Below are 10,321 nucleotides of genomic sequence, written 5' to 3'. Positions count from 1 at the left end.
AAGTGTTAGTTAAATATATATTCTTAAAATAATTGGATAGATAATTAAATATTTATAATTATAATTTATATTTATTAAAATTAATTTAAATATATTTATTAAAAATAAATTTATAAATATGCATTTACTTTAATAATTAAAATAGCAATAATATTTTGAATGTTAATGTTAAATAAAGTTTAGAAATAATTACAATATTATTGTTTTTTTAAAATAATTATAAATATTTTTAAAATAATTTGATAGATAATTAAATATTTATAATTATAATTTATATTTATTAAAATTAATTTAAATATATTTGAAAATATTACGGTAATCATTAAAAAAAATAAATTAGAATTTAATAATTATTTATTTTCATAAAAAATTAATTAACAAGATCAGAAATTTATAAAAATTTAATTTAAGATAAATTTGCATTACAATTTATTTTCTTTAAAATGATTGAAAATAATAAAAATATATGAAATTAATTTATAAAAAAATATAATAAAAATTTAAATATTATATTAATTATTAAATTTTCACTAATTTAAATTTTCATATTATATTGAAGAAAACAATTCAAGGGTATTATGGTCAATGTACAATCTTATCATTATCACTATTCAAAAATTATACATTATCACACATTTGAGGAGGGATATTTAATCACACAAATAACATAAATAATGAGGGCTTTCAATCATAATCAAGGGCCTCCATGTTAAATTAAAAATGAACCAAACATGAGATAAGGGATGATTATTTAATAATCATTTCCTTATCATGGCTACCAAACATAGATTAAATGTATGACAAGTTTGAGTAATTAATCTATAGTACTATTTTACTTATGTAGGAATCATTTTGGTCATGATGGCAACAGAAATTGGATGTATAACTGATTAGAGAATGTTTTTTTTAATAACAAATGAATTCTTTAATGGTGTCGAATCATTTGTTGAATTTGTGAAAATGAATCCGCAATGCATGTCCGAAGGAGAATTGTGTTGTCCGTGTAACCGTAAGCAATGTAGAAATAAATTATTCTTCGATGAGGATACGGTTAAAGTTCTCCTTGTATGCTATGGATTTGTATTGGAATATTATCGTTGGAAAAGCCATAATGAATACACAAAGAACCTTTATTACTCACTGAAATTTGTTGATGCGGAGATTTGGATAGGTAATCCTCACAGTGTTTCTCAGATGTCCTTAATGCTCATGGACTCATCAGAGGCTTTCATGTTGTCTTACAGTGGTGAAACAAACGTGAGGACCAGCTACTCAGGGAGATAAAGGATTATGATTTTCTTTCGGCATACGAGGTTGATGGTGATGATTTTTATAAAGAAATCCATACAATTACTAATTGTGGATGGAGGAGATTAATCATCTTTTGAGAATTACCTTATTTCCAGACAAATCTTATCAGACATAATTAGGATATGATGCATATGGATCGAGAAAAATGTATTTGACAATGTGTTCAACACCAAGAAAGTATTTCACACGTAAATGATGTTGCAGATAATGATGATCCGGCGTTGTTGTCTATTTTTAAGTTTACTGGTCGGATATATCGGTATTGGTAAACAATGTTGGCACTCTGACGAAGAGTATGGAGTCATTTCAACCTATGTGGTGTAAAATTGTGAGGAATTCAAACCCTATATCAAGTAAGTGCATGCATTCAATTATCAATTAAATCTTGTTTTAAAGACTTGTTTTCTGGATGATACATGATATAATTATTTTGATTGACTCTAACGATTTACAGTATTTTTTAAAGCTATTTAAGATGGCATGATCCAAATATTTCTTCATCTGATGTTGGCCGGCATTTGCAGACATAATTCGTATTATGGTTAAAGTATTACGTAAGTGTGAAATATCTGCATGTATCATATACATGGGTCGATGAAGCTTTCTGAAAAAATCGCTAATGTTCATATTAGAATAAGGTTAACAATCCATCGGTGGATATTATATCACTCATCAAACAAGTTGATATATAAGACAGCAGTGTAAAGTTGGATGTTTTCACGGTTATATTGTCAATGGCTTTAAGTTTCGCACAATCATTCTGGACGTACTAAGGTACATATATTATATAATTGATCTATGAGACTGTCTTACAGAAATTTTTGTGATATTAGAGTACTTTCAAAAAATTTAATTAGTTAATTCTGAGTTTTTTTTTTTTTTTGTCCAATTTATGTGTAAAATCTTTACATGTAAATACATTACATGATTGATTGCTCGTTGTAAAAGCTTAAATTAATAATTTTCTATATTTAATGATAAACAGTTTTATTTAAAATTTATGCCCTTTGATAGCTTTTTTTTTTTACAAAAAAAATTCCTTGAGTAGCATTTAAAGTGTCACAAATAATTAACAAATTAGGAAATATGGATTTATTAGTTTAGTTAGAATTTGATTAAAATAAACAATAAAATATTATTTAAAAAAATTTAAAAGAAAAAAAAAAAAAAAAACCACCGCCACCCCGAAGATGAAGAGCAGTTCAAGAGCAAAGTTTCGATAATACTAAGAGAGATCTAATCCTCGTATATACAGAACTAAGCTTTTATTGAGAAGATAATCAATGTCGGCGGGGGCTAACATGCGCTACGTGGGGTTTCTGTTGATTTTGCTATGTTTTCTGCGGCGGGGGGAGTCCATATGGTTGAGTTTGCCGGCCAAGGGGACCAAGTGCGTATCAGAGGAAATCCACACGAACGTCGTCGTTTTGGCCGATTACGTGGTCATCTCCGATGATCATGCTCACCCCACACCCACAATTTCCACCAAGGTTAGGGGTTTGTTTTCCTCTTTCTGTTACTTGGTTTATTTTGCTTCGTTTTGTGTTCGATTCAATTGCTTTGTGTTATAAGGTTATATGACAGTGAAATTATTGGAGTTCCTTGTAGATAAATTAAATCCTTTTACATCTGATGTTGATGTGGCCACCTAGCTGGAGATGCATGATTATTTACTTTGCAAGTGTGTACTTTTACAATCTCTCAGTGATCATGGTAAACGCGATAAAAATGTTGTTTTTCCAACTGGTATAGCTTAATTGGTGGATAACTTGAAGGAGGTTGTCTGATCTGATGGAAAATAGTTATTCATGTCCCTTTTTTTGGTGTATATTTACTTTGATCACCTGAAGGACAGTTATTGATTTGATGTTGATGGCTGTGAAGGTATAAATAATGCACAATCTTTGACCTTTATATCCCATCATCTCCTTCTTATTCTCCCTTTGCAGCCGTATGCTCTCTGTCCATGAGCAAAACTTGTGGCAGGGTGAGTTTGGGGAACTGTATTTCTTAAAACAAAATAAACTGAAATTTTATGTGTGATTTTTTTTATAAATATAAAATCCTTTGAATCACTTTCACATCATATCACTGTCTTACCATCCTGTGTGACTTCATTTGTTTTTCTGGGTCCTGACTCACAAGTAACAGTCCCTCAGATTATGGTTCTTTTTTTCTCACTCTTTTTATATCCAACTGTAATCGTCTGAAAAATTTATGTATGCTAGATTAAGGTATCAGAAGAACTCAATCTACGTTACAAATGAAACCTGGAAAAGGGAGTGGAACTGTGGGGCTTTTTAGTTGCTGTTTCCATTTTTTGTTGTGGTTTCCATTTTTGAAGTTTCTCTTTCGAACAAGCTGGTTCGGCAATTTCTATGTGGGGTTCTCAATTGTATCTCTTGGGGGGACCATAAGGTTTTTATAGGTGCTGACTTGGTATTAAAGAATGATTTTCATGATATTGTCTGCCAAGTTACCTTAGAATTAGCTAGCTGGGTGATTTCGCTTTGAACAACATTTTATTGTTTTTTAAGCAATCTTTTGATTGCTTCCCACCTTTTAGGGTTGATTTTCTTCTCCTCCCTTCACGGGACTTGCAAAAATATCTCAGAAATGGAGTGAGGTGGGGAAGCTGAGAGAAAGGTCCTGGGGAAAATATTGCTAGATCTCATGGAATGATGGAAAAATTTCCTTTTCAGCTTTCAGTATCCGGACTCTATTGCTAAGGGGTGTTGCAATACTATAAGGCGATGGATAGAAACTTAGTGTTTGAAATTAATTTGCTAATCTTGTAAGGGTTGATAAATTCACATGGATTCAAATGAATTACTCGGGGCTGCATCTAGCCATTGTTTAGCATTCAAGAAGCTGGCATGAAGTAAGTAAAACAGTATCTGTAGGTCCCCTTTTCTAGGTGATTACTGCAATTTTCAGTTGGATATGGTGAGCTAAACCTTTTTGATTCATTATTTATGTAGTTGTCTATCTTTCTTGCTGCTGGAGCTAATAAATATCAATTTAATGTTGCCCTGTTAGGTGACTTCGCCATATGGAAACAACCTCCATCAAAATGAAAATGCCACGCATGGCCAATTTGCATTTACAACTACCGAGTCTGGAAATTATTTGGCTTGTTTTTGGATCGATGGCCATTATTCAGGTAGTGGGGATATAAGCATCAATATCGATTGGAAAATGGGCATCGCAGCAAAAGATTGGGAGTCAGTTGCACGAAAGGAAAACATCGAGGTTAGTCCTTTATGCTTAAGCGCAACTACTACCTTTCCCTGTTACACCTTTTTTTCCTATTTTGAATGTCTTTAATAATCAGTTGCACTTAAGTTCAAATTGGTTTCAAGAACTATGAGCCGAAGAATTCTTTGGAGATAATATTGTTTTGTTGTCTTCTAGTAGGGTGTTGAACTTGATCTAAGAAAGCTTGAAGGAGCAGTGGAAACCATCCATGAAAATCTTTTGTATCTCAAAAGCAGGTTAAATATTCTTGTTCAAATTTGAAGATTTATGATGATGGTGATTATTCTTATTTCGTTCAATGTCCCAATTGTTTTCCTCGGGCTTTATAGAGAAGCTGAGATGCGGGAGGTGAGCGAAAGAACGAATGCTCGGGTAGCTTGGTTCAGTATCATGTCACTGGGAGTCTGTATTCTGGTTTCGGCAGCTCAAATATGGCACTTAAAGAGATATTTTCAGAAGAAAAAACTCATTTAGATGGAAAATCCTTGATCTACTCTGCAACAATAGATGAAATATTAGGCTAGGTTTGATTTCATTTCCACTCTGTTTTTTATTTTGGGAATGTGTTTTGGGCAGTGTATTAAAAAACTTTATTTGTGTTTGATTTTCATATCTAAACAAGATTATGATGCACTCTTATTCCTCATGTCTGATACTTGATTTAGAGACATTTAATATTTTTACAAAGTTAAAATAAAAATAAAAATACCAATGAATGAATCTGATATCGTATATCTGAAAACCAAAAAAAAAACTAATTTAAAATATGAAAATAACTATTGATTTATTTTGTTAAAACAATAAATATAAATTAAGTAAAAAAATTTAATTGATATATTTTAAATTTATTTTTATGATTATGTATCTATACCATTATATACTATAAGCACAAAAAGGTATTAAATATAAAAAACGATATAAGTATGTAACATGTGTATGTATATAATCACTAGTAACACAAAAACTCCTATGAGACGGTCTCACGGGTCAATTTTGTGAAATTGATATTCTATTTGGGTCATTCACGAATATTTTTATGTCAAATATATTACTTTTTATTGTAAATATGGATATGATTGATCTATCTCACGAATAAAGATCCGTGAGACCATCTTATAAAAGACATACTTCAATAGTATAATATAAAGTAGTCACGTTCTTCAAATGGTATCCTAATTTTGTTAATAATTATCATATCCTAAATATGTATTATATTTTATTAGAATTCAATTGACGCCAAGTAAAAACTTATCTGTTGTAATTATTCTCTCTCCGATTAGTGTCCCATAGCTGTGGAACAATATTCACAACGAAAACCGTGGGGTTGAATCAAGAAAATAATTTATTATAGACTCAAAAATATAACACATATCAATTGTAAATCAATTTATTAAATTAATTTACCTATAACATAACTAATCTATTTATAAATGTGAAATAAGATCCTCCCACCTCCCAAATATTTCCAAGAAACATAGGATACCAATTTCAAACGTTCTGTTATATTCTATATTTGATTTTAAATTTATGTAACAATCATATTTTTTTGAATCATTTTATTATCCAAAATGCTAACTGAAACATATCTGACTGTCATGATTTACAAACTATTACATTAATTCAGAAGTTTACCAAATAACACAGAAAAGTAACAACTATTGTTACTTACATCGTAAAAAAATGATCAGTTACGTTTAAAGACATCAATCAGAGCCAAAACCAAGAACCAACTTGTGTATTCTGGTAGTTCAAATCAGTGTAACATCAATCATCTCATAATGACAAAAATTCAAAGAAAACAATGTCTACAATTAGAATAGGAGTTAACATCCTTTTCAAGAACACAAGCTACAAAAAAATAGCTATTCAATAGAAACAATCTTGCGATTCATGTATCTGAATCTGCAAATGTCCTCAAAGAAATCATCAGCACTGCTATGACTGCTCTTCATCTGAAGAATCTTTATTGTCATCTTTCTTAAATTCTTTGCATACTTTATCAATGAATCCAACGTACTCATCTTTTGTTCAGCATTTAAAGGGGATCTTACAGTTACCACAACCTGCTCGAGGCATGGAATAAAAAACCTCGAGTCAACCTGCAACGTAGAAGTATGTTTCTTAGTTTAACGAGATACAACAAAGCATTTAAACAACTAAAAACCTATTGAAAATCATCATCTATCTTGAAAATACTTCCGAATTCAATGTCCCGTGCGTTCATTCACCTATCACACAAATCGATCTGTAATCCCACAACACTGAAAAATTAATAGCTTACATGAGATTTCTGAGTTAGAGACTTACGTTTTTCAGGCTGTTCTTTTGGCAAAGAGCAGCAAACATGGCTCCATGAATGTCAAAAGTTTGCAGCTTTGGATGGCTGTTAAAGAAGTCCACTAAGTTAATCTCTGGAAAGGGGAGAAGTGTTTCAGAATCACCGGTGAATTCGACCTTCATGTAGAGGTGCTTAACCTCACTGGCCATTTGAAGCATTCTGCTTATCGCATCCCAGCACCATTGCACACCCCTTATGGACAATGTTTCTAATGCCACGAGTTTCTCAAAATCCACCATATAAACTCTACCTGTAACACACCAATCGAATTATCAAATATTGTATCATGTCAAATAAGAAAATGGACACCTGACTACTTACAAGCCATGAAAAACTACCTGAATTGTTGGCAATGGAGAGGTTTGTTAAAAATCGAGTTTCACAAACCCTGATGAAACTACAACCCTGTACTTCAAGTGATTCGAGCTTCGTTGAGTTGATTGTGAGCGAGCAGTTGCCTACTCCAAAAAAATCGAGCTTGCACTTCTCGAGATGAGGATTCTCAATTGAAACATATCTCAACCCTTCACAACCAAGAAGCAAAAGCTGGCTCAAATTAGGACAAGCACGAAGAGCAACAGAAAGTGCATGTTCTTCTAACCTAGCACCAACTATTTCAAGATTCTCGAGCCTATGAAAAACATCCCATTTTGGAGTATAAATCATTAAAACACCCCAAAGTTTGAGAGATTTCAAATTTGAAGCAGCTCTGATACAATCCAACTTCGAAGGAATTTCAGTAAAAGTCTGTTGCTCGATTATGTTGTCCATTCGGAGCTCAAGGTTCTTCAACGAGGGTCCTGCTAAAGATAGCCAAGACGCAAGGCCAGAACTTGAAAATGGGCAATAAACCACGAGTTCTTCTAGGTCAACAACTGAGGAAACCATTTGTCTAACTACGACATCAGGAGTATTTCCATTGGTGAGAGTGTCAAAAAGATTTCTGGGGAAAATTAAACTCCTCAAATATGGCAATGAATCCTTCCATCTCTTGGAGACACAGTTGCAAGAGGCCACATCCTTAGCATTGCTAATTAGAGATAAAATTTGTTGGACTAAAGCATCAGGTAGTGACTCCATTATCTGCGGAAAATAATCCAACACTTCACGCCCAATTTTAAAACAGAAAAACATAGGGAAGCTTTAAAAAAATTCAAGAACGCATGGCCCATTAAACGCACAAAATAAAAAAGTAACGGGGTTTATCTTGTACACAAAACCAAGCAGATTTAGCTGAAGCGTACGGTAATCAAGAAATGGGCGATTAGCACAACACATTACACCTAATTAGAGATTTAAAAAAATCAATTTTCAACGCACAAACACAAATTTTCTTGAAAAATAGCATTCCTGAAATTTCCAAGACTGAACAGTCATCGCAGTTTGAATGCCAACAATTCCGATAACAACCCAGATAAACAGACATTGATAAATATCTATTGCACACACCCACACCCAATTACACGCACATTTCATCTGATTAAAAGTGCATCAACAAATGGAAGATACATGAAAGTAAAAGGAGCTAACTTACAAGAAAGATTACAATTTCTGCACCAGGCTTAGGCAAGAAACTAGAGCTAGATTTCGCTCCGATTCAAATGCACGATGGAGTAAGAGAGAGGAGGGTGGCGGACTCGTTAGGCGCGGCTATATAAGAAGGAAGGAAGGAAGAATGAGTGGATATTTTCAAATTTTGAAAGAGAGATTTCGGAGTTTGTAGTGTTTTTGTCAGAAAACGAAATGCGTGGAAATTTTGAAACCCGCCTGGCTTTTCAACCCTTTTTTAAAATATTTCGACCGTTCACCGCATTTTTTTAAAAAAAGAAAATTGGTTATAATTACTAATACTTATTAATAATCTAAAAAAGAATGAAACAAAATATCTTGGCTTATTTAAGGATTTATAACAAATAAATATATATAAGCTGAGTTTCTGTCTAAAATAATAAGTTTTTGTCAAAATTTCAATTATAAAAAAGAAATATATCACTAAATCGTTGCTTGAAATGATTATGTCAATTCTTTTATTAGTTCAAATTTGAATTTGATTTATTCTATATAAATTCAAACGTAGTTGATGAATTTTATTTATTCAAATCTTTAATTTGGGATATGATATTGTGTTACTACGATATTTTTTGTTGTTAATATAAGTTGTATAAATAATTCAGTTTTATCTTTGCATCACATTCAGACAATCAATTTTTAATCTTGATAAAAATAAAAAAAAAGAACGATACTTCTATTATCCTTATTTTATGACTATGGAATGATAGTTGTAGGCGATTTCGAGGACCAAACTGTTAAAAATAAGGGAGAATTTTAATGTTCGATCATCCCTATGTCCTTATGTTTGACGTACAATATTTCTATTATCCTTTTTTTATGAATATGAAATGATATATGTTCTTATTATGAATCAAATTTCCATTGTATGTGATATGGTCCATGTCTAAGAATCCGCAATGCGAACACAAACATGAATATGACAGTATGAACATGAATTAGATAAAATGAATGTGTATATGTGATTGATGATTGTGTTAAATTATAAATTATTTCATTAGTTTATGGATGTGTACCTGTGAACATTGAAAGGTTGATGTGGCCTTCGGGGAATTGGTATTTTGAAGTGAATGGTGGAGGAGATGGTGAGGTACAAGGATTTGTGAGATTTAGAAGATGATATTGGAGTATTGAACTGAGCATAATATGTTAATTGATATGTAAATGAAAGAAAAAAGGAGTCATATGGCCAAAAGTCGGTAATGATCAAGTTCAACATCAAGTTTTACCAAAAATTTGAACTAGAGGCGCCTAGGCGTCGGAAAGGAAGCGACGTCTCAGCGCTTAGACGCCGATGTGTTCAGGCATATGCGCCTCGGCGCCTCCCATCACCGCAAAATTCATAGGGGCGGCGCCTCAACGCCTCGGGAGTGGCGGCTCAGCTCCCGTCTGTCTGCGGAAGTGTGTTTTCCAATTGTGATTTTAGGTGTTCAAAAGCAAATAATCGATTTCTTTATCTCATTTTCACCATTTCTCACCCTCTTCAACCCAGAAACGAGAAAAGAGCCTAGGGTTCTTAGTTTCCATCATAAACTAACCAATAACACATCCATTTTCTCCTCAAACTGAAGGCAGATTCATCATTTACATAGAAATTGGTCCCTATGTATGTACTTTGTTCTTATTTTCCTTGGGTTAGATGGCTTATTTCTTGAAATTGGAGCGTAGATCAATGTAGAACCGATTCAATTATCGTTCTTCAGCTGGTTTGTAAGTTGGAATTTATTTCTTTCTGCTCACATTGACATATTATGTATTGTTAATGTTTTATATATGATGAAGTATAATTGAAAGAATGTAGTATATGTACGAAAGAAGCTATAAAATAATCATGTTTCTAAAGTG

The 10,321-nt window shown here is 32.3% G+C and overlaps 2 protein-coding genes across 4 annotated transcripts; one reads left to right on the top strand and one right to left on the bottom strand.

The window, feature by feature from the left end:
- Positions 1-2,489: 2,489 nt before the first annotated feature.
- On the top strand, positions 2,490-5,191 carry LOC140987303 (transmembrane emp24 domain-containing protein p24delta3-like). Its single transcript, XM_073455759.1, has 4 exons — positions 2,490-2,801; positions 4,351-4,563; positions 4,729-4,805; positions 4,899-5,191. Exons 1-4 carry the CDS (start codon positions 2,595-2,597, stop codon positions 5,041-5,043), a joined length of 642 nt encoding a protein of 213 aa, XP_073311860.1. The 5' UTR covers positions 2,490-2,594; the 3' UTR covers positions 5,044-5,191.
- Positions 5,192-6,274: 1,083 nt separating this feature from the next.
- LOC140988637 (F-box protein At1g10780-like) lies at positions 6,275-8,632 on the bottom strand. 3 transcript variants are annotated; one of them, XM_073457668.1, is made up of 4 exons: positions 8,438-8,632; positions 7,246-7,990; positions 6,877-7,157; positions 6,275-6,668 (listed from the first exon to the last, which is right to left on the bottom strand). In XM_073457668.1, the coding sequence occupies exons 2-4, from the start codon at positions 7,985-7,987 to the stop codon at positions 6,432-6,434; spliced, it is 1,260 nt and encodes a 419-aa protein (XP_073313769.1). In that variant the 5' UTR covers positions 7,988-7,990; positions 8,438-8,632; the 3' UTR covers positions 6,275-6,431. The 3 variants fall into 3 exon arrangements, with proteins under 3 accessions (XP_073313769.1, XP_073313768.1, XP_073313770.1); XM_073457667.1 differs by having other exon boundaries at positions 8,442-8,632; XM_073457669.1 differs by having other exon boundaries at positions 8,454-8,632.
- Positions 8,633-10,321: the final 1,689 nt, after the last annotated feature.

The sequence above is a fragment of the Primulina huaijiensis genome, chromosome 11 (assembly GCF_012295235.1).
Source record: "Primulina huaijiensis isolate GDHJ02 chromosome 11, ASM1229523v2, whole genome shotgun sequence".
In the NCBI taxonomy this organism is placed as follows: domain Eukaryota; kingdom Viridiplantae; phylum Streptophyta; class Magnoliopsida; order Lamiales; family Gesneriaceae; genus Primulina; species Primulina huaijiensis.
This window is presented reverse-complemented; position numbering and strand designations above follow the sequence as displayed.